The sequence below is a fragment of the Ctenopharyngodon idella genome, chromosome 24 (assembly GCF_019924925.1).
Source record: "Ctenopharyngodon idella isolate HZGC_01 chromosome 24, HZGC01, whole genome shotgun sequence".
NCBI classification, from domain to species: Eukaryota; Metazoa; Chordata; class Actinopteri; order Cypriniformes; family Xenocyprididae; genus Ctenopharyngodon; species Ctenopharyngodon idella.
The window spans coordinates 25,873,615-25,901,597 of NC_067243.1; the positions used below are offsets into that span (position 1 = coordinate 25,873,615).

The following is a 27,983-nucleotide window of genomic DNA, read 5'->3' on the forward strand; positions in this document are numbered from 1 at the left end:
TCTTTTTTATTATTATTTTATTAATGTTGGATCATAATTTAATGCTGGGCTGCTGTGATAGAGTAAAGCACAGAGATTATCAGGAAAGGCAAAAGGTTCAGGAGAAAAGGCACTTACAACAAACACACATCATTTTTTTTTTTTTTTTCAGAAATGTAGGAAGGAAACATTTTCTTACGTTTACAAGCATAAACTACAAAAAAATCCTTTCCGAACTGAAAAGGAAATAAGTTTCTAACACATCTAATACATGCAGAGAACAAAATAAATACGACGTCAAGCACTCGCCATCTACTATTAACACGATTGTTACCTGATGTTATTCGTCTAAAGTTAGAAAAATAGCATAAATATATAAACCAGCAGTACAAACAAACAAGACAGTAAATCCACAGACACATAGAGTGCACATACATCTCTTGACACTATACATTATAAAACTCTTTATGAAAAATAACTCTTTATAAAACACGCACGGTAAACACAGAGCAAGATTTGCAAACAAATCTGTTGTTAAGTGCTTCAAATCTCCTTCAGTCTTATGACACATCCGAGCATTTTAAGCAAAGTCTAGGTCTATAAAATACTCTTTTAGCTTCAAAAATATCTGAGCTGAATGTCATTGGTTGATTGTGGCCAGACGTTCAGTTTATGAATGGAAGAAACTGCAACGCGCAATAGAGTGTGGTGCAGATATGACATCAGTTTGTAGGCCAAAATGCGGAAGTGAGTTAGCATTTTAGCACTTCCGGTTCCATCGCCCCGAAGTCAATGGGTTTTTTGAATGGGATTTTGGTTAAATGGCTGAAATAAGGTCTGTGGTGAATGCAAGCTCAAGACAGTTTCACGTTTTATTCTATGACATAAAATGCATCAGCCCACTTGTGATTTTTTTTAAGCTGTTAAGTGTCTTGAAAAAGGCGGTTGCTAACAAGTGGCTAAATGGGACTACACAGGCAGTCGGGGACATTAATCGTCATCACTCTGAGAAGGTAAGCTCAGTCTGCTTTTACAGCCTCATTATGCTCATAATATGCTTATAAACTATTCTAACTCAAACATTCTGGGAAAATGTTTTTAGATAAAAACTGAAAGAGTTGTCGGAAGCTTAGCGATGGTGACGCTGAAGTCGAGCAACCGTGGTGTAGTTCGTTTATAGCCTACCTTTAGCTTTTTACTTCTGGCCACTGCATTTAGGCTTCAAACCTCATAAAAGTTATGTTCATCTGCGAAAATTATCTTGATGGACAAAACGTGCAAGTATCATAACCCTTTGTTAAACACAGAGCTTATTTTTTGCGATTTTCCAAAAGTCTATGGGAAAAATGCATAGGCTTTCGATCGAGGGAACCCGTGCGCCGCTAACTTCCGGGTTGGCCTACAAAGTGACGTAATACCTGCACCACTCTATATGATGGAATACGTCCCGCCTTTTAAGAAAAAGAGCCAATCGCTGATTGATAAATTCATTGCGTCACTGCAGCTGCCGTTAGAAGCTCCGGTTCCCATAGAAACCTGAGACTCGCCCATAGGACTGCACATGCGCATTGGCTCGTCTAGCCTGAAAATTTTTAAATGCTTTTTTAATGCTATTTTAGCACAAGAAACAACATTTATGAGATGGTTAATGTCAGATTTTGTTGCTGATTTGAAATATGTAATTTAATTGGGAGTTGTTGAGATTTCAGGATACCCCCATTCAAATAGATAGGACTTGGTCTTGGATGCCCGAAATAGCTGCCCGGAGGCGTTGCAAATATGGCCGCCGAGTGAACAGACTTTTTTTTAAAGGGACTTTGTTGTGGCTGATCATTTTTTATTGTGATTAATTAGATGGTGATCTTTTCTTTTTTTAGCCAATTTGTTGATGAAAAATGGCTTTAAAGGAATATTTCACCGAAAATATATGTTTTTTTACTAATATTTTGACAAATCTTCAAACAGCTGTTTTCCAAAGGATAGTAAGAAGCCTCACACATGACATGTGGAGGGAAAACAACAAAACGTGGCTGTGAATTATTATTATTAATTCAGTCATTCCCTCATTTTAAGGTAAATAGGCTTCATGTCGAACGTCACATGAACCAACAGGAAGACAGGACGGCTATCTATGGACTTTAAAGTCATCAGCTAACCTGTTTAGTTATTTTTATCATTGTTGTTGGTGTTTTATTCAGTTTTAAAGGGGTCATATCATACTATTTTAAAAGTTCATAATTTTTTTATAGGGTGTAATAGAATAATTTAACATGCTTTAATGTTCAAAAACATGTTATTTTTCACATGCTGTACATTATAGCAGCTCCTCTATTCCCAGTCTGTCTGAACGCTCTGGTTTCTACAAAGCCCCTCCTTCCGAAAAGCTCAGAGTGCTCTGATTGGCCAGTGCATTAACTTGTGAATGGACAAATACCTCAAGCCTGTGTGTCGGAAATGTAACAGCCCTTACCTTCTAAAGCAACTGTAAACACACAATAATTTCATCAGTATTACCGTATCAGTTCAAGCCTGAGTCGGATTCTGAAAACGCGGATGATCAAGCCGATCGATCGGAATGCATTTTGGCCATTCATTTACGTTTTGGGGGCCTGAAAATGCAAACTTTTGAAAACGTGATTCAAACTGCAAGTTTTTGAAAACAATACCGTTATTATCTTCATGTAAAAAAAAACGTTAATTTGTGAAAACAAATGTTCACGCGTATTACCTGTTCAGTCTACAGGCACGTAGTGTTTCTTTACAAAGTGACATCGCCACCTACTGGCCTGGCATGAATAAAAAAGCGGTTTTGTTTTTGCATCCAAACACACAGCGACATGGCGACAACACTATAATTTACTGAAGCTTCATCTTCTTTCTATGGTTATGCCTTAGGGCAGGCGTTATGCTATTATTTCACATTGTGACGTTGACGTTTGAGGAAGTAATATCTGGACTTGTATCGTTTTAGGCAGGTCTAGATCAGCGTTCTCTAGAATAAATCACTTTGTGGGACACTATGAGCTTTGTAGATTGTATACATGCACAAACAGATACATCACACACTAAAGGAAAAGGAAAACATTAAAAAGCATCATATGAGCGAGAAGAAGAAAAATAAAAAACTTTTAGATATCAATGTGCATATGCGATGGACATCGGTTATGCTCGATCCTTTGAAGGCGTCTTGAGTAAAACAGCGTTATATTTAATGAAGACCTGAACCGGAAGTGATGTGACCTGCTTTACAGAATATGGAAGATTATTGCACATAACCCATATCGTAGTTATCATTAAAACGAGGGAACAAATTAGTACAACATGGCCGTGATTTACCCAAAATGAGGGAACTAATTAGCAGAACTTGGTGATGAATTAATGGGAACAAATTCTTAATTAATTTCCTCATTTTAGGTAAATCGTGGCCATGTTGTACTAATTTGCCCCCTCGTTTTAGTTAAATTGTGGCCATTTTTTAGCTTTTAAATTAAAACAAGGGAACAAATAGGTACAACATGGCCATGATTTACCTCAAACGAGGGAATGAATTAATAGAAAGTGAGCATGAATTAATAAGTCACGGGAATTAAGATTAAGAAACAGAATAATGAGCGATTTTGTTTGTTTGTTTTTTGGTGTGAACTATTCCTTTAAATATAAATAGCATGTTTGATTGGCTTTGGGTAAATGAATCAATGTATTTTGGGGTGGCTTTGTCTTTCGGGTGTTGTGGACACATCAGTGGGAGGAGCTGCGGTCGTTGGCCACGTCCTGTAGGCGTCTGAGCAGGGCCGTCTGGTTCTCCTGGCAGAGTCTTTTGGCGGGAGACTGCTGCTCTTCTTCCAGGGCGATACTTCGCTTCTTAGTGGGCGTCTCGCCCGTACGGATCATGACGTTGATCTCTCTCAGGCGCTGTAAGTGATAAATTGTTTAAGAACTGCATTTTGATGAAACTGAACAGGAAACGTTTTTACAGAAATGTGTTGTTCTTACGTTAGATGGGCTGGAGCTGACGTAGTAGAAGATCTTGTCTCGTGGAGAAATTGGGCTGCCGGTCTTGTGTGGAGAGATGTAGATGGAGTGATTGTGGGACAGGAGGACTCGGCGTGGAGAGCCAATGCGGAGTGACGGATATGGACAAAGGGGAGGAGCTTCAGCCTACAAACATACACACAACTGCAGATATTATACTGCACTTACACAATTATTTTAAGTACATTTCATTATATTATTTACAATACACTGCATGGTTTTTAATGATATTTTTAGGGGGGACAGTCATCAGATGGGGGGGGTCCTGACTAGAGGTCGACCGATATATTGGGCCGATATTTGTCTTTTTTTAATATATCGGCATCGGCCGATATCCGTGTTTAGTAGCGCCGATTTAAAGCCAGGCACGTCCGCGGGCAGCCCTGTGTTATTGGTGCGGTGGAATGTGCTGCTGCCGCATGTGAATTGAAGCTTTTGGAAGCTTCAACAACAGTCCTGGGAGATAAAGGTAGCCTAAGGCTTAAATTCTGATATTTCAAAGTCCTATGGCCATATATTTACTATATATTACTAGTAAACTATGAAGTGTTGCTTCACTTAGTGAAAGAAACAACGGATAGCATAGAACCGTCGGGAACTGGCATAATGCCACAGCTGGTTGAAGGTTCACTTACTTGTAGTTAACTTTAAGGACTGTATTCCAAAACTACCAACAGCTTGTTGCTAACATATTAGCCCCAATGTTATAAGTTCTGTTTTATTTTTTCCTGTATCGGAGTCGGAGAATTTCACTCTGTGCTTGGGGTGGAGAAGGCGGCAGCTCTCACAAACACTGCAGCGTGATTGCGGGCTACGTTACTCCGACAAATATTGGCAATATTAAGAGGATTTGGCATTTCCAATTAATGTAAGCCTGTTACATTCTTCTAGTCTATTATTATTACTATTAGGTAAGCTACTTTTATTATTAAATTAATATTATAATAAATTTGCCCCGCAATAATTTCACAGCGCATCACCGCATAACTGACGTGCTGTGAGGATAATAAAAGATTAGGCTATCAGCTCCTCTTTGAAAATGTTTTAAACATTTTTTAGGTCTATTATACAATGAAGTAGCCCTATAATTAAAATGATTAACAGTCTATAATATTTCCTAACACTGCAGTCATAAATGAAAATTAAGAGCAGCTTTAGGCTACTTCAAGCACCAACTTTAAAAAATAAGCTGTTTAACACGAAATGCTATTCTTCTCATTTTTTCACTATATGTACGGGCCACAAGAGAAATAATGGAATAAATTAAGACAGTTATATACCGTTATCAGCATATTATGTTGAAATTCATCTCTGAGAGAAAATGCTCCGTTAATGCAGCGTCAGGCAGCTCCGTCACTTTTACTTTCACTTTGAATACTGACCGAGGTTAAGCTTTTACCGGCATAACTTTTCCGCAAAGTTTGCACGTTGCTTCTTGTGTGATATCCATTGGCTCTCCTTCTTGGTTGACTGTATGACTATATATATATATATATGTCACACAGTTATTATCCTCATTAAACCTGTCTAATGTTAACTGTCAAGAATGTCAGAAGAGTTTAGCACTGTGCTTGCATACAAGGCTGTGCAACATGACAATGACGATTTTTATTTATAAAGTTGTATTTATTTTATTTAAATGTATATTTAAGTTTACATTTATGTTCCAACAAACTTGAAAAATTCAGCTTGATAAATGCTCTAAAACTTTTATGTAAATCAAGTCAGTGTTCAATAAATGATGTTAAGTTTAGAAATTGTTGTGCATCCACTTATTATTAGTGTGACATTTTAGCATGCAAATGAAGGGGAAAACTTCAAGATATCGGCCCTAAAAATTGGCAGCACATATCGGCCATCGGCTGACCCTGACCTCTAAACATCGGCATCGGTTATAGAAAAACCCATATCGGTCGATCTCTAGTCCTGTCCTCCGCCTATGACTGTTTGTGAATGTTGGTTGGAACTATAGTTTCGGGAAATGCAGAATCGTTGAACTATGTTCGCAACAATGGAACTCTTTGGGAAAGGCACCCCTGAGCAGTGTTGGGGTAATGCATTACAAGTAACGCGAGTTACGCAATCAGATTACTTTTTTTTCGAGTAACTAGTAAAGTAAAGCATTACTTTTAAATTTACAGCAAAATATCTGAGTTACTTTTTCAAATAAGTAACGCAAGTTACATTGATTTCCCATTCATTGACTGACAGCTCTCCTGTCCTCATGCTGAGAGAAATCGTGAGTAAGTGCAGAGGCATTGTGTGCGCTGTGAGAACATGATGGTTATTCTAGACTCGTTCTAAATGTTTGAGCTACTCCCTCTACTGTACAGGCGTGAATTTGCATTTCCTTCAGCCTGAGGCTTATTCATTTCACTTTTGGTGTGAAAGAGCTTTTACATTTGCCAGAAAGTAAAAGCTCTTTCACACCATATAAAAACAAACAAACAAACAAACAGCCCAGCCCAGATGAGAAAAATTAAGGCAAAAGTAAAGTAACACATTACTTTCCATAAAAAGTAACTAAGTAACACAATTAGTTAGTTTTTTAGGGAATAACGTAATATTGTAATGCATTACTTTTAAAAGTAACTTCCCCCAACACTGCCCCTGAGTAATTGCTAGGTTCTGAATGGTTAACAGAAAGTTCTTTGTAGTTACTAGCAGTGTTGCACTACTTGAGCCCATCTCGAGTCCAAGACAATATTTTCATGGACACTGTTTTGGATTCTGGACTTTAGACCACAGCAATACACAAGACAGGCAATAGTCACCCCATTTTTCGGTGAATTGCTGGAGTAACGCAGAGCAAATGGTTTGATCTGTTTGATGTAGACGTGGTTGTAGAAACGGATGAGGTCTCCCCTCTCCTCCTCCTGCTCTTGGGGGCCCCCAGGGGCCCGGGTCGGGGTGGAGGGGGCGCTGCTGGGCTGGGGAATGGGCAGAGTACTGCTGGAGCGCATGGACACGGGACTGCTCTCACCGCTGGCTGTACAGCAAAAAAACAGGAAATCTCTCTTTAACAGTCATAATAAATTCAAAATCTGCATATTATTAGCATTTCCAGGTCCGTTTGGACCTTGTAGCATGTAAGCAGTGTTGTTGACTCAAGTCCGAGTCCAAGAACATATTTTCTATGACTAGTCGAGATCAGCTCAGTCCAAATGATCCTGAAATGAATGTCTTGAACTCAAACGCGAGATAGACGTGAGTCCAAATCCAGTCTTTTCCGGACTCGAGTACAACAACGCTGCATGTATGCCTATGAAACAGTCATAACTTAATATTTTTCAACTAAAACCATGTTGTATCTGATCAATAACTTCTCATTAATGAGTGAATGTGCACAAAATTCAAAGTTTTGAAAGTTACCATGTTATTACAATTTTAATACCACAGGTACCCCCTTTTTGGTAATTAAAACTGAGAAAATCTATGAAATTAAAAAAATTTACATTAACTACTAAAAAACCAGAGTGATGCAAGAAAAAAAGTGGTGTTTATTTGCACTGTCTGCATTGTTTTAGCACAATGAAGACAAGCGGACACATCATGCAATTTTGTGGGCATGTAAATTACAGTACAACCAAAATAGCTGAGTAGACTGTCACATGACAGCGTCGAAAGCTCTATAAAACGTGTGTTACCTTGTTCTTGTCCTCCTTCGGTGGGTGAGCATTGTCTGTGGGTGTTTTCACTGTTTCCTGAGTGGCGTCTCCTTCTCCCAGAGATCAACACACTCCTGTACACCTGAGATAACATCGTCACCTTCATTAATATCATTATCATCTTTATCACTGTTTTACACACACACTGAAGTTATACTCACACTGCTGCTGGCCTGAGGTTGAGATCTGTAGCACTTCATGATGTTCTGAAAGGACTTGTCCTCTTTCGTCACCTGAACAATTGACAAAACAGTTTAAGTGACCATTTTGTGGCATTTTTCATGCTCTTTTTAAATAAAAAGTTGACATGCTGTAACATAAACCTCCCTCCCCAGTCCACTAGACCATTTAAAGAAACAAAGCTACAAAAATGACCTGTTCAGAAGTCACAAGGATTTTGAGCTCATTAACATTTGACTTCCCATTTGTACATATCAACACCTAAATGTAAATGACAGAAGAACTGTTCATAACAGAGGAAATTTATTAGTCTTAAAGGTGCAGTAGCAAAAACAGTTAATTTTAACATTTACACAAGAATCTGCATACAAATGTTTCTAGCTATGGCGTTTTGAAGTATATATATGCATGATTGGACCTTTTTCTGGTCCTGATATATATATATATACATTTTGTAATATTTAGACCACTTCTATTATTGAATGCCATCAGGATGTGAAGAGTTTAAACCAGTATAACAAAAAGTGTTCATGAAAACATTGCCTACCGTACCTTTAATGACATACTTAAAAATAACGTTTTTATGATAAATGATGCAAACACCTTAGTCATGACGTAAACGGCACACATGAGGAGCTGGTCCAGATGTCGGTCCATCATCAGGTCAGTGCAGTGCACTAGTGAGTACTCAAAACATGTCCAGATCTTCCTGCGCAGATCTGCGCTAATGTCCAGTTTAGCACACAAGTCTCTGAGACGCACACTAGCGAGGTGATATACCTGATGGAGGAAAGGGGCATTATTTCTGGTTGAACAATGTCTACTGATATGATTTACCCCTGCAAAGCCTAATATATGAAATAATAGTCTTTTTAAAATGGAACAGTTTTTTGACCTATTAGAAGGATACTTATATGATCAAAAATAAGATGAAATTCTGATAGCCTGTGAAGTAAATCAATGAGATCTTTATAAGAGACTATAAAAATCAGTAAAGATTTCACAGCAAAAAGACTGAACCACGAGTTGAAGGATGTTTGTACATACTAAAAGGCCTTTTACTTGCTAAAAAAGTATGAATTGTCAATCAGACGACAGAAGGCATGTAGTAGACTGTGTTCAACAGCAAAGTTTTGATCATGCTGATAATTTAGAGACCTTTGAAATTTGCGTATCAAAAAAGATACAGTGGGCTTTATAGGGTTAAATAAAGACAGATCTCACTGTACCTTGCGGAAGAACAGGCAGAGAGAGCCGGTCTTTTGTGCTCGTTTGGTGGGTGTTCCCTGCTGAGGGTTCTTCTTGTCCTGTTTGGCAGGGCTGGGGTTGTTCTGGACTGTGCCTGTGGCCGTTGCCGTCAGCTGATGGGCGGTCAGGGTGCCCGTCAGAGCCTGGGCACTGAGGGTTGGCAGAGCCCCCCCACTCTGACCCGTCACGCTCACCTGCACCGGGATAAATGTGATGCCACCACTCTCATTTGCTATTCCTGCAAACAGTGTAAACAAAGATTAAAATTATAAAAAGATTGTACAATCAAAATTGTAATCGAAATAAAATGTTTGTAAAATCTTATATTCTGTATTTTCAGCACTGTTATAAGAGGAAATTAACAACAGAAACATTTCAATATTTTTACAGATTAATAAATGTTGTCATTTATTCTCACAGTAAATGTCATGACAGACAAGCAAGTCCACCATATTTTTACAGATACTACTGTTATTCTGTCACAGAATGTAGTTTTAAGAGTTTTTAGGCTAGAATGTAGTTATTTAGACCTCAAATATGCAATTTATATGTAAACATAGCACCTATTTGAAAAATTGTTTAGGCGTTTTCGCAGATGTGAGCTGTGAGCCGTTCAGTGCTCATGTACCTGCAGAGAACAGCTTCATCTTGGCCAGTCCTTTGGGAATTTGCCACAGGCTTATGTAGAAGGTGGATATAATTCATTTTGGATATATCAAACGGCAATTTTTGGTCTTATTAAACTATTAAACTTGTTCCAGAGCTAAGCGATTTGGCTTAAGGGCTATATTAAGTTTCATAACTTTATATTTACATTGAACTTAAATCCTGTACTAACTAGAGCGCTGCTTTTGTATGTTTGACTGAACTGTTTGCTTGTGTTTATTTCCTGTTGTACTTATACTGTTATAATGGCTGTTGTTGTTAATTTAAATATTATTGTTCAATAAATAATATTTTATATGAATAACATGCCATATTTGGTATTGAGAAAGGGTCCGTTAATGATTGTGATTTTGACTTTAGTGAAAGTTACATTATTACGCCATTAGATGGAAAAAAGACTGTCTTTATGAGTCACAAAGACACAAAGTCACAAAGACTTTTATTTTGAAAGGGACTGAAGGTTGTAAACAAGGACGTTTTTACTTTAATCAACATCTTACAAGACTCAACTGACAAATGCATTGACTAGCGCTGTCATGGGAAATCCCCTTAAATGTTAAAAGGACAAAGATAAAGATAACGCTTTCTTCAGTGGACATTCAATTTTGTGATTTTGTGATTATGAATATAAGATTGACCTGAAGAATATCAGCTAGATGAAGGTAATGCACTCGTTTAGTCAATCTCTCTCTCATAATATTCTACAAATTACAATAAGCTTCAATGAAGCGACTCAACGTTCCTTTCGTTTCAAAAGTGACGTTTTAGAATTAGTAACAGAGACTTGGGCTCAACTGTTAAACTGTCAACTTGAGATTTGAATCTGTAGTGGAAAGAAGTAGTTTCTTACAAAAGAGGGTTTTTAGACACAATCCATTGTTGTTTCTTATTTATTTACACACTTGTACCATTGAACTGTTGTATAAATGCAATATCACACTCGTAGCCGTGCGATATGGCTCTATCAGCACGCTGTGATTACCTACGGCCGAATCACAGCCGGCTACGAGTGTGATATTGCTTATATATTATATTATATTATATTATATTATATTATCTAGTTCAGTCATGAAACTCTAGATGGTGCAGGCTGATAGGTCTGATAGCAATCCCATCATTTATGGCACAAGCTGATTGGCCTCTGCTGATTCTGCAGCCAATGAGATTGCTTTTCAACATTTGAATAGTCTGGTTCAGTGCTCACTGTAAGCTAGCCCTGTTTCCTCTGAAACCCTCCACCTCCCCCAGCTCCACCTGCCTAGATCTGCAACCAGATTTTTGTATGTCTATTTATGCAGCAGTAGCAGGAGCATATCTTACATGCTCACAGCAGCATATCTGTAGCAAGTCCATCTGCAGTAGCGTAACAGATCTAGTCTGCCAAGACCAAATAGATTAACATTTCTAACATACATAAACTATTTTGAGAGTTGTCATGATTGAAATATCTAGTTCAGACATGAAACTCTAGATGACAATCTGCAAGCAATCACATAATTTACTACATGACACAAGCTGATTGGCCTCTTTTGATCCTCCAGCCAATGAGATTGCATGCTCAACATTTAAATCTGGTTTAGTGATTGCTGTAGTCTAGTCCTGCACCTTGAACGGGTATGGTGACAGTCTGGCCGTTGTTTGCTGTGACAGTAGCTGTTGCCATGGTGACCACAGTCTGTCCGGCTGGGATGGGGCTGACCAGAGACGGTTGGGCCATTTTGACAGGTTGAGCAGGCTCAGAGGTTGTTTCTCCATCGACAAAGAGGCGACGACAGGCCGTGCCAGTAGGGGGCGAGCTATAGCGGTCATGGAGAGATGTAGGGGATGGAGAAACTCCTGAAAGAGGAAAAGAAACAACATATTCTAATAAGAACATTTTTGTTTGTTTCAATAAATGTCTATATAAATCACCATGTGTTCAGTCATGGTGCTTGTTTCATTCAAAGTAAGTCACCTTTTCCTGCTCCTGCGATATTACTGCTGAACTCACTTTTGTTGGGAGTGTGTGTGTTGTTTACTGAACCGTCTTCCAGGTGTTGAGGAGGCATTACCTGTCATATACATATGATTATTCATATCAGCCATCATAATATCATGTGCATTGTAACCTTAATATTAATAAGAAGAACACTCATTTTGATGTGTTGACTAACACACATACACATGTAAAGTACTTGATTATGATTTTAACTATAGTGTGTTATTCAAAATTAGACAAAAAATGTATATATTTTAAGTCTACTGTAAAGCAAATGTAATGCAGAAATATAGATTTTACAAAATGATTTGGACTCTAAAACTGCTAGAAAATCAATGCTATATGTCTAACCAAGTTGGGTTCCAAATTTGAAGTTGATATCACAAAAATAGAGGTTCCTGTAAGATATTTTAGATGCTATACCAGAAATAGCCACTTTTGTCAAGATTATTAAAAGTTTTAAAATAGTGGATTTTGTGAAAATAGTGTGGTAAATTTTGTAAATTTTGAAACATGACACCACCTACTAGGGGGAGGAGACTGCTCAAAGGTTTTAAAGTATCGTTTCCATGGTAACACAATGTCAAATTTCAAAACATTTTTCAGAGGATGAATTTTGAGTGTTTCAGCTTTTGAATAATAAGAAAGGCAATAAATGTAGAGGTATGCCCAGCCACGCCCAGCGTCCTGGTACCGGGACACTGACAGTTAACAGGTTAAATTTCAACTTTATCACTACAAATGAATTACAAAAATATTTAAATACATGACATAAAATTTTCCATAGAAATGACATTAAAGAATATTTTGGTGTACCATAAATGCTTTTCAGTACATTCAATAGTATGGTTTAACCTTATTTAACGACAATAGAAATAATTATGAAATTACATATAAAGATGTACTTTTGACATTCATAAGTGGCTCAAAAAGCACTCTAAAGTTCAGCTAGTTACATTTAATATAAATGTAAACTATAATTAATTTCAATTTCAATTAACAAGCAAATAAGTTACAGCACTTAAGTATATTGTTTTAAATTAAATGATTTATGCACTCTTTAAAAGTATGCTAATGTGTACTTTCTTTTTCACAAGTGAAAGTCACTGTTTATGTTTATATGGTCATAAGCAGTTATATTGTTCTGACCTCCTGGCAGGCTGGAACGCAGTTCTTGGCCTCTCGGATGCTCTCCCACAGCGGGGAGTTTCCTTTCCATGCCAAGGATTCCAATACCTGCTCCTCAACATGGTTCAGATGTTTGACTACCTCCCGGAAAAGACCCTCCTCCGCCCGTACCAACACCTCAATCACCTGTAAGCGAGACAGAGAAGCTTTTGACTCTTATGAATGAATGCATACATTTTTAATGGTTATTTTCTCTATATAGAAAATAACCATTAATATCTCTCTATTTATTTACCTTGTAAAAGTGATAAGCAGGGAGGTCAAAGATTTTCAGGACTCTGGGAAACTCTCCGGGTGGTCTATATGAGAAGATGACGATTTCCAGACAGCAGGCAATCAGTGACCGATGGAATACGTCCTGCTCTAGAATGCCCTGAGACACATGATATAACATTCAGCATACATAATTAACTAAAGTGTGCAGCTAATGTTCAGTAGTTTTGCAGTAAGGTGTACATTACATTCATGGCTTATTTAGGGCACATTGTGTGATTTATGTTTGAACTGAATATGAAACCTACAGACAGGTCCACGTCTCCAAGCCTTTTCTTCTCCTGGTTGATGATCACTTCCAGTGATTTGTAATAAAGTGCCTCAGCCAAGCAAAAATACTTCACTGCAACATCTGTAGAACAAGATGCCCCAAATGTTTTGATATCAGTGTTTGAATTGTAGGAACAGTAATTTGCTATAAATTAATTATATAAATAAAATATGACATAACAAAGCATGAAGATGCACACCTCTTGCCAGGTTCTTGTTCTCCTCTCCTGTTCCCTCATAATTCTGAAGAAAAATCTCTGACATGTCCTTCAGCCTTGCTGCTATGGACTCACTGGGGTCTCTTAGACAAGATCTGTGGTTTTTAAACAGAAAATATCAGTGATTCCAGTGCACAGCAAATATCACTGCGATCACAGGTCACTGGAATCACTGCAATCACAATCACTAGAATTCCAGTTCACTGCAAACATTTTCACATTTTACTGGAATCCCTGTCATCAAAATTCACTGGAATCACTTGTTACATTTTACTGGAATCCCTGTCATCAAATTACACTGGAATCACTGAATCACAGTTCACTGGAATCACTTGTGTTACATTTTCCTGTAATCCCTGTCATCAAAATACACTGGAATCACTGAATTACATTTCACTGGAATCACTTGTGTTACATTTTCCTGTAATCCCTGTCATCAAAATACACTGGAATCACTGAATCACAGTTCACTGGAATCACTTGTGTCATTTTACTGGAATTTCTGTTATCAAAATACACTGGAATCACTGAATTACAGTTCACTTGAATCACTTGTGTCATTTTACTGGAATTGCTGTCATCAAAATACACTGGAATCACTTGTGTTACATTTTACTGGAATCCCTGTCATCAAAATACACTGGAATCACTGAATCACAGTTCACTGGAATCACTTGTGTTACATTTTACTAGAATCCCTGTCATCAAAATACACTGGGATCACTGAATTACAGTTCACTTGAATCACTTGTGTCATTTTACTGGAATTTCTGTTATCAAAATACACTGAAATCATTGAATTACAGTTCACTTGAATCACCTGTGTCACATTTTACTGGAATCCCTGTCATCAAAATACACTGGAATAACTGAATTACAGTTCAATTGAATCACCTGTGTCATTTCATTGGAATCCCTGTCATCTGAATACACCAGAATCACTGAATCACAATTCACTGGAATCACTTGTGTCATATTTTACTGGAATCCCTGTCATCAAAATACACTGGAATCACAGTTCACTGGAATCACTTGTGTTACATTTTACTGGAATCCCTGTCATCAGAATACACTGGAATCACTGAATCACAGTTCACTGGATTCACTTGTGTCATATATAACTGAAATCCCTGTCATCAAAATACACTGGATTCATTGAATTACAGTTCAATTGAATCACTTGTGTTATATTTTACTGGAATACCTGTCATCAGAATACACTGGAATTACTGAATCATAGTTCACTGGATTCACTTGTGTCATATATGGCTGGAATCCCTGTCATCAAAATACACTGGATTCACTGAATTATAGTTCACTGGAATTGTGTCATTTTACTGGAATGTCTGTCATCAGAATACACTGGAATAACTGAACCACAGTTCACTGGAATCGCTGAATCACAGTTCACTGGAATCACTTGTGTCACATTTTACTAGAATCCCTGTCATCTGAATACACTGGAATCATTGAATCACAGTTAACTGGATTTACTTGTGTCATATATAACTGGGATACCTGTCATCAAAATACACTGGATTCACTGAATCATAGTTCACTGGAATCACTTGTGTCATATTTTACTGGAATCCCTGTCATCAGAATACACTGGAATAACTGAATCACAGTTCACTGGAATTATTTGTGTCATTTTACTGTAATCCCTGTCATTAGAATACAGTGGAATCACTGAATCACAGTTCACTGGAATCACTTTTGTCACATTTTACTGGAATTCCTGTCATCAGAATACACTGGAATCACTGAATCACAGTTCACTGGAATCACTTGTGTCAGATTTTACTGGAATCCCTGTCATCAGAATACACTGGAAACACTGAATCACAGTTCATTGGAATCACTTGTGTCACATTTTACTGGAATCCCTGTCAACTGAATACACTGGAATCACTGAATCACAGTTCACTCAATTCACTTTTGTCATTTTACTGGAATGTCTGTCATCAGAATACACTGGAATCACTGAATTACAGTTCACTGGAATCACTTGTGTCGTTTTACTGGAATGTCTGTCATCAAAATACACTGGAATCACTGAATCACAGTTCACTGGATTCACTTGTGTCACATTTTACTGGAATCCCTATCATCAAAATGCACTAGAATCACCGAATCACAGTTCACTGGATTCACTTGTGTCACATTTTACTGGAATCCCTATCATCAGAATACACTGGAATAACTGAATCACAGTTCACTGGAATCACTTGTGTCATTTTACTGGAATCCCTGCCATCAAAATACACTGAAATTACTAAATCACAGTGACACATTTTACTAGAATCAGTGGTAACACATTGTACTAAGATCACAATTCAATAGAATAACTGGTATCACTTTTTACTGGGTTGACAATTAAGTGAAATCACAGGAATCAGTTTCCCTGAATATCCAGAAACACATTTGACTATCATCATAGTTTACTGGAATAACAGAAATTACAGTTGAGTAACACTGGTTATTTTAGTGAGATCACAATTCACTGGAAACAATCGATTGGTAATTCGTGAAGTTTGTTGGAATCACAGTTCATTAGAATCCTTACGAAACATTCCATTTGATTCCAGTCAAATGATTCCAGTGAACTGTGATTGCAGTGAATCCAATGAAACGTCTGTAAATTTAGGTGCTCTGCTTCTTATGAGGTGGGCGTTCTGGCGCAATATGGCCGTCGCATCATGCAGGTGGATGCTGCACATTGGTGGTGGTTCAGGAGATTCCCCCTTCCATATGTAAAGCGCTTTGAGTACCCAGAAAAGTGCTATATAAATGTAACTAATTAATTCTTGTTCTTGGGTGTATGTTGCAGATTGTGACTAACACAGAACCTAGTTTGGGATTACCTGAATATGTCTCTGAGTCTCATGCTGGGTCTGTATTTGAATCCTGTCAGCAGCGTGTGCAGACGGCCCACACTCTGCATCGCCATGGAAACGGGGGTACCCACGCTGCTCTCCGGGACGTACCTCCTTCCTGTCAAAGGAGTACACACTTTCAGAGCAGACGCCTGTGAAACAAACACACGTTTATTGATAAATGTAAAATCATTGTTCATTGTTGAGAATTAATTTTATGTGTATTTATTTGTTGATGTTTGTACGACACACATACTGTCATTGAGTTCTGGAGGGGGTTGGTCGGTTGTTCCTGGTTCTCTATCCCTTCATAGAAACAAGGTCCTGGGGTACCAATGTCTTCTCTGGCTGCTTCTCCCAGAAATATTCTCTCATCCAGAGAACCAGATGATAACACATGTTCCTCGTACACACGGTTCAGAGAAGCTCTGAAGAAACAGACAGAGAGCGAAGAGATTGTAAACTATAAGAGAAATGTTTAAGAAGCTTCATGCGGATTACGTGATTAACTGATAAGAGATGCTTACAGACTGTCACCAAAATTCACCGGCTCCAAAAATCCTGTCAGCGTGTCTTCTTTTCCCTTTAAAACCTGTGACAGAGAACAAGAAAAATTTTAAAATATTTTTAAAACAAATAATAAAGAAAATTATAATACTATTTAAAGCCAGTTAAAAAGACATCATTAAATATAATTTGCAACATATTTAACGCGACTGAATATTCAGTGAGAAATGACTTCAAACTTGAAGAGGATGTGCTGACATAACATCATAAAGGCCCCGATAGATATACTTCAAGCAAAATCGAAAAAACGAACTGATGTGACATGATTTCAAACAAAATCAGGCAAAAACGAAGTTTGTTTGGAGATCATTTTTCTGGAGGAAAATTTCACTTCGGCTGGTAAACACCTTCGAACTACAATAGGTCAGTGATGATTCTCCAATTCATTTTCTCTGTTGAGTTCGTCGAGGTTAGATTTCCACGAGTGAAAACATAGGCCCCTGGAGAGCTGCTTATAGTAGATATTAAAGTATAATTATAATCGAAAGCAACACTTACACTGTTTTTTCATGTTTAATACTATAAAGCTGTTTGGTTTAAAGCAATCTATTGTATAAACATGACATGACTTTACTTGACTGGGATGTTGAATTGCAGAGCTGGCGCAACTTCTTTTTTTTTTATCCCTAAACCAAGAACGAAAATGAATCACTGCAAGTATATCAGGGCCTAAGGCGAGTGCATTTCCAGTACCTTGCGCTCAAAGAGTTTCTTGATGAAGGGTTTCCAGAAATGCTCCTTTGCTCCTTTGGCCTCCAGCACCAGACCATCATGAAGCTCACACAGCTGCTCTATGAAACATAATGAGCCTGGGCCTGGCTTATAATCTTTACTGTTGAAGTCCTCAGGCAACCCTGTGCACAAAACACACACAAACCAATGTTTGCTTGACCTTATGTGATCTCCTACTGTCTGGACAGCTGATCCCACAAGACATGGTTCATTTTGGTTTTTAAGAATGAATGCTATAGTTATGAAAGTGTGTGGGTGTGTGTGGGACCTTTAAAGGCTGGGTTGAGCAGATCTTTACGAGTAGAGCACAGAAGTGCGTTGCAGTAAACCAGATCCAGAGCACACAGGAGCAGATGATACGAGTTCACCAGATCATCACTGATCATTGGGAAGTTTCCTACAGGAGAGGGGAGACATAAAATATAAATAATAATTTGAGTTATATATGACATATATAATATCGAGGTATATAAAAAAGAATGGATGGTGGTTCTTATGACATACAATGATAAAACGTTTTGGGTCTGCCTGAGCCTTTCTTTTTAGAAGTGTAGTTTGGTAAGAACTTGTTTCCTAAACTAAAACTAAACAATCTTTCAAACTTATTACAGAAATAAACTAAGAACAATTGTGTTCAACAGGAAAACACTGCCAATCACACTACAAACTTATATATCAAGCAGACAGGTGGCCCAGCTCTAATGCAACAACAGGAAAAGCCTGCAAAAAAAAAAAAAAAAAAAAAAAGTGCTGCCTGGCCACAGTGTTTAGATTTATAATTTCTGGTTTAATTCATTTTAATAGTTACAGTAAAAAAGGAAGCAAAGAAAGCACTGTCTGTACATTATGTAATAATATTGCTATCAAAAAACAAACAACATATATATATTCAGTTTTCAACCAAGGCTCACTGCACGCAATGCGAACTATGAAGGTAACAATAATTTTTGCATACAATCTCTTTCTTGACTTATTGTTTAACTGAACGACTAAAATACATTTTTACACAAAATATGATTAAACATGAAAAATATCCATTTTTATTTTGAAGATTATTTTCCAAGATGATAACTGGATGCTGTTTGTTTGCATTCATGCCACATGCAGCCCAGAACAAAAATGAACAATGCACAATAAGACCTGTCAGTCTTTACATTTCATATAAAAGTATTCATTTTACTTTCTAAATTGTATTAAAATACTAACGCACAATGATACCAATGATTTGCAGTGGACAATAAAAAGTGCCAAGGTAACATAAACTGAGTTGATCTGCACTGGTACTTACATGATATTTCTCATTTCATTCCTCAAATAATGTGACTTTGCATCTTTAAACAGCAGCATGCTCTGTCCCTACATGGAGGGCTGTAGAATGAGGGATTTTCCTCCAGGACGTGATATAGAGGGGCACAGATCTGCCCAGTGGCCTGCTGAGCTTCACTCAAACACAGACAAGCCCTGACTTGTCATGTAGGCTGGTTGCTATGTTAAGTGACGCACGCTGCACATGAGGAAATAATGCGCTCAGCCGGGATCTTCTGCTTTGCTGCAGGCACTCATGCTTTTTAAGAATGGCTTCCAAAAATGTCTAAAAACACTGTTATAAAAAAAAATGCTGACTCTAGGTTTGAGCTTCATACATTGCTAACTGCAGGACATGCAGTGTTGCAGCTGATCAAACAATTCAGAAGGATTATTAACAAATGAATATTCATGACTGGCTTGGATGATTACTTGAAAAAAAAAAAGTATAAGCACACACACACATCATTTTGGTTTAAACAATTTCAGCATGTCTGATCTTGCAGCTGAACACAAACAGCAAAAATAAATCCTTTCATCACGCCACATTCACTCAAAGCATTAAAAAAATTACTCTGCAGATGTGTTGTGCATGTGTTCATATGTCTGTGAGGAAATGCTCTGTACCCGATGGCCTCTGACTCAATCAAACATGCCTGTACAGGCCCAAATAATGAGCTCAGATCACATGATCAAGCTATCTGCGTTCTCAGCCAATGACTGCCTGTCCTTATGTTAGACACGCTCCACAGCGTATGACCCTGTTAAGGACACTACAGGAGGAACATGAACCACTGCAGCTCCTCCTTCCTCATTACCTCTTCCTCTGATAATCTCTTTAGCGCTAATTACTGGTGCTTGCAAAGCATCACTATTGTTCTCTTGCATACTTATTATTATTCTTCTGCACAAAACATTGGCGCGTAACTCATCCCGCACCGTTTGTCATAGACCCATGAATAGGTTGTTTGCACATGACGTCATTGCTATGGCGTGAAATGCAGCTGGAGGGCAGGAAGTGATTTTTCTACACAGGAATCGCTATCACAAACTCAAAATTCCTATGTTTTGTGTCGTTTATGGTTGCTCAAATCGATCGAACCGAGAAACCACAAGAAGCTTTTATCATTTACGTAACTTTAATCGTTTTTTAACTTTAGAAGTTGTCGCCTTTAATAGCGTTTTGCGTCTGCTGATACTGAAATTAATATGGATACCTGCTTACCTTTTTTGTTTTTGACTTGGTTAAATATTCACATTCTTCATGGTATCGTTTACAAGCTATTTTATCCCATTGCATGATCATTTGGTGTTTTCATTTAAGTTTTGTAGAATTCCATTCACAATGTTGATGTGGTTATCATGAAAACAATGTCACACGCTGCTGCTTCAGCCATCATATAGTAGAAAATGTCCAAATAAAAAATGTGTTCAACAAGCTGACAGAAGTCGATCTATTTCTTTGTTGTACCTGTAGTTTTAATGTTGTCTTTGTAAATATTCGCTTCCCATATGGCCACAGAGGAGAATCGGAGGGTCACATTCAGCGGACAGACACCAACACATTGTATTTTTTTGTATTTATTTCAACAAATGACAACCAAAATCAAACCCATAGAAGCTTTTAAGTGTTTTTAAGTGGCTGTGTGCAAGTTATGCTCATTCACAAGCCGAGTGAGGGTCAAACTCGCAAATGTAATGTTAATTATTAAACCAAACAAAATACAACACTTTCAAAAACACTCAGCTATGTGATTATTTTATTGAGAGATAGGCAGTGGGTTTAATCAGTGACATTATTAGATTTGCTATACGGCCCGTCCCCTCCTCAAACTTCTTCCCTTAGTGTTTTTACACGTAGAAAAGGTGAAAATTGTATTACACTGTCCAGTTTTTTCCCCTGAATGATGGTGCGAGCTCCTGTTGCAATTCTTGTTTCAGCATGAATGAACGACAGTGGCGACATTATTCACAATCATAACAGAAAATCAAAAATACTGCACAAAACTAAACAAAAAGGCAGAGCGATATAAACAAACCAGACTAGAACTGAACACGTGACGGTAGCTTTACATTCTCTATATCTACCGCCTCAGTGGCAGTCAAGTCTTTTAATTCAGTAGAAAAATCACTCCTCTTAATAACATTAAGGATCACGTCCAATATATGTTGTGATTTTCTGTTTATACCTTTCTAAACCAGCACAGTACAGACTTTTCTCCATCTCGTCCATTCTAATTTTCACTTCCTGCCCTCCATCTGAATTTCATGTGTCATCAGAACCACTCGATTGCAAATAAGCTATGAGATGAATGTCAAATCGCCTGTATTATTGAGGAGAGGTGTGCTATGACTTTTATAAGCAATCGAGTGTACGATGTTCGCACAGCGGGCGAAAAATCCCATAGACATAACATTGGGATAAATTTTGAGTCATAGCTCAGAACAAGGATTTTGTAGAAACATGTGGGTTAGCACATTTGAAGATTAACGTCATGGACTTGAACTTGAAAAATGGTGTATTGACGTCTTTCCACAGTTGAAACGACATTCCTTCTGATGTTCATTCGTGTTTATTTGATGCTATAATTTAACTAGGAAGAGATGATCGGTTCACGAGTCGCTTGAACTGAGGTGCTACAGCGATCTGTGACAAAACATTAGAGTGCCACAAAACGGTATTTATTGTTTAAATTTCTTTAAAAATTACAAAATTTGAGACTTTGTTTCATATCAAAAGTAACCTGCTCTGTCTTGTCTGTCGATGCGTTGTCAGTGAACATGATGCGTGGCGTGAGTGTGGCATGGCTTGTCGGACATAGCAACAGTAACTAAAGGGGGCAGTTCTTTGCGAACGTTCAATTGGGTATAAGTTGTACCCCTGGGGTGCGAGAGCTGCCCAAAATTGCCCCATAGACATACTATGGTGAAAGGGACTGCCCATAAAACAGGAAGTGCGCAGGAAGTGTTTTTTCTACTAAGGTAATTCGCATAGGGACTTTGTATTTAACATAACCGAAAATCTAATAATTCCCTACTATATAGTATGCAAAATTCAGATTGCAAAAAAATAGTATGTGTGTCCGGATACATGGTATTCGAAAAACAGTAGGCGAAAAGTCCCCAGGTGACCTACTACTTCCGGCGAGATTCTGAAGTGCACATTCGATGGACACTTTACTATCCCATAAGGAGAGTATTTATGAGTGGCAGTGAGGCGATGCAACTGACGACGGTAGGTCACATGATAATGACAACATGGCGGATGTAGTACATCTGGATTTCATTCATACTACCCATATTCCTACTATATAGAGCGTACTTTTTTAACGGTCGCGAAGTAAGTTGGAATTCAAATGTAGTACCTACTCAGACAGTACGCGATTTCGGACGCAGACAATGTCATAGAGACATGGGGGTTGACTTATTTTACTGAGGCAACCAATCAGTCTCTCAGGATTATCGTGAAGCTATCAAGCCACACCCTAGCAACCATTTACAGAACCCTAGCAACTGTATGGCAGCATGAATAAGCCATATCTCAGCACGAGAACATCATAGAGACACGGAGGTTGGCTCTTTTGATTCTGACACACATCCAGTCTATTAGTTTCACACTGGTAACTGTCTGGCCACTCCCTAGCAACCATTTACAGCACCCTAGCAACCGTACCATAGCATGAATAAGCCATATCTCAGCACCACAACATCATAGAGACCCGGGGGTTGGCTCTTTTGTTTTGGTTGGAAACCAGTCTGTAAGTATCACCATAGGAACTGTGAAGCCACACCCTAGCAACCATTTAAAGCACCCTAGCAACCATATAACAACATGAACACGCCATATCTCAGCATCAGAACATTGCACAGATTTGGAAGTTTCATGCAAAAGTTCCTAGGAACTGCCACGGCAAGCACCAATCAAATTTTCTTCAGAAAATGTACATATCTAATTTCTATAATATCACCCTTCTGTCCAGCTTTTCTACCCTCAGTTGGGATTTATGAAAGCATACAAGTCTCCGTAACAGATACAGGCTGAAAATATAAAAACTGCCAAAAACAGGATTTTTCTTGCTCTTGAGCAAAAAAAAAAAAAAAAAAAAGCTTTACGATTTTGACATCACCATCTAATTGATATATCAACATTCTGTATTCAGCATGAACTGTGCCAGTATGTGGAGGCTACCAATAATTGCAGATCATTTTCATACAGATTTTTTAAAGGTACAGTAACAAAAACGTCAGAAGCTCCCTAATTACTTTAAAGTATTATACTAATACTGCTGCCATTTTATGGTTGTTGAATGTACAACCGTTCAAAAGTTTGGGATCAATAGCTTTTATTCAGCAAAGGTACATTAATTTGATCAAAAATCACATTTATAATGCTACAAAATATTTCGATTTCAAATAAATGCTGTTCTTTTGAACTTTCTATTGATCAAAAATCCTGAAAAAACGTGAAGTTTTCAACATTGATAATAATAATAAATGTTTCTTGAGTATCAAATCAGCATATTAGAATGATTTCTGAAGGATCATGTGACACTGAAGACTGGAGTAATGATGCTGAAAATTCAGCTTTGATCACAGGAATAAATTACATTTTACAATATATTCAAATAGAAAACAGTTATTTTAAATTGTAATAATATTTCACAATATTACTGTTTTACTTTATTCTGGATCAAATAAATGCAGCCTTGGTGAGCAGAAGAGACTTCTTTAAAAAACATTAAACATAATGCCAACCCCAAACTTTTGAACAGTATAGCATCACAACAAGCAAAAGGGAGAGGTTGAAGCTTTTATTAAATTTTGAATTCCCATTTTCCAATTATGAGTTATATGAAGGCATGAATGTATTTACTAGTCTGAAATTTGTACTGTAAGGAGACATTAGGGGAAAAAATGTAGAAAATAGCCCTTTAAATGAAGAGTATGTAAGGTAATTCTTTACCTTTGGCATGTATGAACAGGATCCAGCAGAAATTGAACACCTCAGTGACGGTGCAGGGATGCCGTCTGAGGACACAGGAAGTGTCAGTCAGCACAAACACAAATCTGATCCATATGCAGAAATAACTGATTGTTCGCACATTATCTGTGAACTACAGTAGTGACCTAACCTGAGGTTATTTATCATATAAGCATGTGGTTCACATTATAAAATGCAGTGGAAAGTTCAGGTTTAAGTACCTCTGTTTCCTGCCTCTGTGTGTTCTGGGTAATTCATCAGTGGGCGCCTTGAAGATGTCTTTGAATAAGGGAACATATTTCTTAAAGATGACAGATGTGACGGTGAAGTTCCTCTCCAGTTTTTCTGTGCTCTGCTGGAACTCAATGGGCAGGTTGGCCATATCCTGCCATTTCTTCATTTTATTGAAAAACTCGATCAGACTGGAAGGAATAATCATGTTATTTAAACCTCACTATATCAGTCATTACAATAATACTCATATCCAAATATAATAAGAAATTATGATAACATTTTATTGTTGCACATGATTCAATTTAGGGTACATCATGCCTATTGAAGATAATTATATATTTTTATTCTAACAATTTTCTTCACAAAAATTAAAGTTTACATCAGTTTTCTTGAAATAGCCTTGATGTCCCCTAAATTGCAGTTTTGCAGTGATTTATTTAAAAATAATTAAAATATAAGGAATATATTAATTAATAATAATTGATTGACAACTGGTACCTTGTTACCTTGTTATTGGTTTGCAATATTGTTACTGGTACTTTAAAAGTACCAGTACCTTGTTAGTAAAGGTACCTTTTTATTGGTTTGCATTTTTTTATGATTTTAATTCAAACAAATATTAAAATTTAAGGTTAACATGGTCAAGAAAATAACAAGTGGTTGGCCAGACAAAGCTCCTAATTAGCTGAAATTAGTGACTGTGCTGAGAATGTTAAATAATATTACACTATACTATAATACACTATACTACACTATACTAAAAAGAGGTTTAGTGTAGTACACTACACTATATTTTACTTCACTACACTATACTACACTATGCTATACTATATTATACTATACTAAAAAGAGGTTTAGTGTAGTACACTACACTATATTATACTACACCACACTATACTACACTATGCTATACTATATTATACTATACTGTACTGCACTACACTATGCTATACTATACTATACTATATTATACTATACTAAACTATAATATAATATATTATACTATACTATACTATATTATACTATACTATACTGTACTATGTTATACTATATTATACTTTACTATACTGTACTACACTACACTATACTACACTATGCTATATTATATTATACAATACTGTGCTATATTAAATTATACTATACTATACTATACTATACTATACTATACTATACTAAAAACAGGTTTAGTGTAGTGCACCACACTATATTATACTACACTACACTATACTTTACTATATTATGCTATACTATATTATACTATACTGTACTACACTACACTATACTACATTATATTATATTATATTATATTATACCAGGGGTCGGCAAACTCGGTCCTGGAGGGCCGCTGTCCCTGCAGAGTTTTGATTAGGGTTGGAGCAAATCTCTGCAGGGACAGCGGCCCTCCAGGACCGAGTTTGCCCACCCCTGCACTATACTATACTATAATATACTGTACTATACTGTACTATACTACACTGCACTATAATACACTATGCTATACTATATTATACTATATTATACAGGTTTAGTGTAGTACACCACACTATATTATACTACACTACAGTACACTGTACTATACTACACTATACTCTACTACAATACAAAGTATCTGCAATAGTGATTCTCATTATTGTTTTACAATGTTTAAATCTGTATGAATTAAATGGAATACAACAGATATCACTATGATGTATAAAACCACATAATATATCAATATTTTTATTATATTTAATGATTACATTTCATTATATTTATTATTTTAATTATATTTAATAATCTTTCTTTGTTTCTTTGTTTGTTTGTTTCTTTCTTTCTTTCTTTCTTTCTTTCTTTCTTTCTTTCTTTCTTTCTTTCTTTCTTTCTTTCCAGCAATGTGAATGTCCTTAAATATAATGAAAATAATGTCACAAAAGTCTTGCTTTTTATGTAAGCAAAATATATTTTTCTTTAATTTCCTCTAATTATGGAAAGAAATAAGGCATGTGCATGTTTTTGAATATTTACCCATACATATATACTGTATATAGTTAAGGATCACAATACAAAATACCTTATATTAGAATTATTTTTTAGATGCTGTGATAATTTTATAAGATTGCACAACTCTACTGTATACATTCAATCTAGTCTCTTTAGCTTATAAGCTGTAAGAAGCTACAAGCTCATTGCAAGATAGAATGCTGCTCTCTAAATCCCCAGCTGATCTTAAGTTGTCTTGGGAACATCACAACATGTTTGTGTGTGTGCGCAACAATAGCTAAACTGTTCATCCTGCCTGCTTTATCTATCTATATCTATCTATAATGTCAGAATAAGTCAATATGTTACAGACCTCTGTTGTGATGAGCGCAGTATCCTGGTCAGAGAGACGTAGTTGCCCTCCGTTGTGCCTTTACCTATAGTGGGCACTGAAGACCTGCAGGCCACATACAGAGCACACGCCAACCAGTGCAGGTCACTACCCTGAGATGCAACATAAAATGAAGAGTTAGCTCAAATTATATTTTGACACTAACAAAAACGTATTACTATGTTAAAATAGCTACTTAGTAAACACAGAAAGTTCCTCTAATGTTAGTATTTAGTACCAATTTGGTTATTTTTTGGGGGAATCACATAATAATGTTCCAGAAATGTTCTTTTTAGGTTGTATTTTTTCCAACCACAAAATAACGTTGCTAGAATGTTGCAAAAAGGTTATTTAAAAACCTTTAAAAGGTTGACCAACATGTTGGTACCTTGAAAATACCATTGTATTCTGGGATGTCTAGTAAATATCATGGTTTATGACAGACAATCATGCTTTTACTATTTGATTGTATCACTGCAGCATGGTACAGTATACAACCAATGCTCAAATGTTTTTCTCCACAAGTACAGTAAGGTGACACCGGGGACATTAGTGCTGCAGATGCATTTAATTTTTATGTATCAACCATAAAACAACCAAAAGCGCAACTTGTCCTTACTGTAGCCTACACACAATATTGAAATGGTCTCGCTGCAAAGGTGTTCATTCAGATAAAGCCGATGATGTCACACAGAGCTCACCCCTCACGCGCATTCTGCACTCATGTCAAATACGTAATATGCACATTCACACATATAATACATTTAAACATCCTTCGACATGTTGAAGCACATACTTAATACATTAAACATAAAAATAAGTGGTTAACATGTCACTTCACGTGAATATTATTGAATGTTTACGGATATAAATGTGTGCACTGGGCCTGCATATAATGAGTTCACTTTACCTCCAGAGTGTAATTTTTGCTGATATTTTCATAACTCCTCCATGCCCTGTTACTCGACTCTTCATCCATATTCAGAGCTCGACACAGATCTTCAAATGCATGCCTAGTTTTCACCAGTGTATCTTCCTCCTCGCTCATTTTTGGGGGCTTTTCGTGCGTAGATGTTTATATACGAGTGATTTAAATCTTTGTTTGCAATATAAGAAATGCAGGAAAGCAAACCGCTATTAAATGAACGGGAGTGAAAAAAGAATGAAGTTATTTCATGACAGCGCGAGCGACTGTACAGTTCTGCACAGTGTAGCCATTTAAATGTCCTTTGACTGAC

At 37.0% G+C, this 27,983-nt stretch overlaps 1 protein-coding gene across 2 annotated transcripts; it reads right to left on the bottom strand.

Annotated features, from left to right (window-relative positions):
* rbl2 (retinoblastoma-like 2 (p130)) lies at window positions 1-27,983 on the bottom strand. 2 transcript variants are annotated; one of them, XM_051883945.1, is made up of 22 exons: window positions 27,656-27,983; window positions 26,728-26,858; window positions 24,383-24,583; window positions 24,144-24,208; window positions 18,144-18,272; window positions 17,837-17,997; window positions 17,104-17,168; window positions 16,833-17,004; window positions 16,565-16,728; window positions 13,683-13,795; window positions 13,461-13,564; window positions 13,175-13,312; window positions 12,901-13,065; window positions 11,728-11,824; window positions 11,379-11,609; window positions 9,089-9,345; window positions 8,463-8,639; window positions 7,841-7,912; window positions 7,659-7,761; window positions 6,786-7,000; window positions 3,973-4,137; window positions 1-3,891 (listed from the first exon to the last, which is right to left on the bottom strand). In XM_051883945.1, exons 1-22 carry the CDS (start codon window positions 27,791-27,793, stop codon window positions 3,718-3,720), a joined length of 3,237 nt encoding a protein of 1,078 aa, XP_051739905.1. In that variant the 5' UTR covers window positions 27,794-27,983; the 3' UTR covers window positions 1-3,717. The 2 variants fall into 2 exon arrangements, with proteins under 2 accessions (XP_051739905.1, XP_051739906.1); XM_051883946.1 differs by lacking the exons at window positions 24,144-24,208; window positions 24,383-24,583; window positions 26,728-26,858; window positions 27,656-27,983 and adding an exon at window positions 19,164-19,344.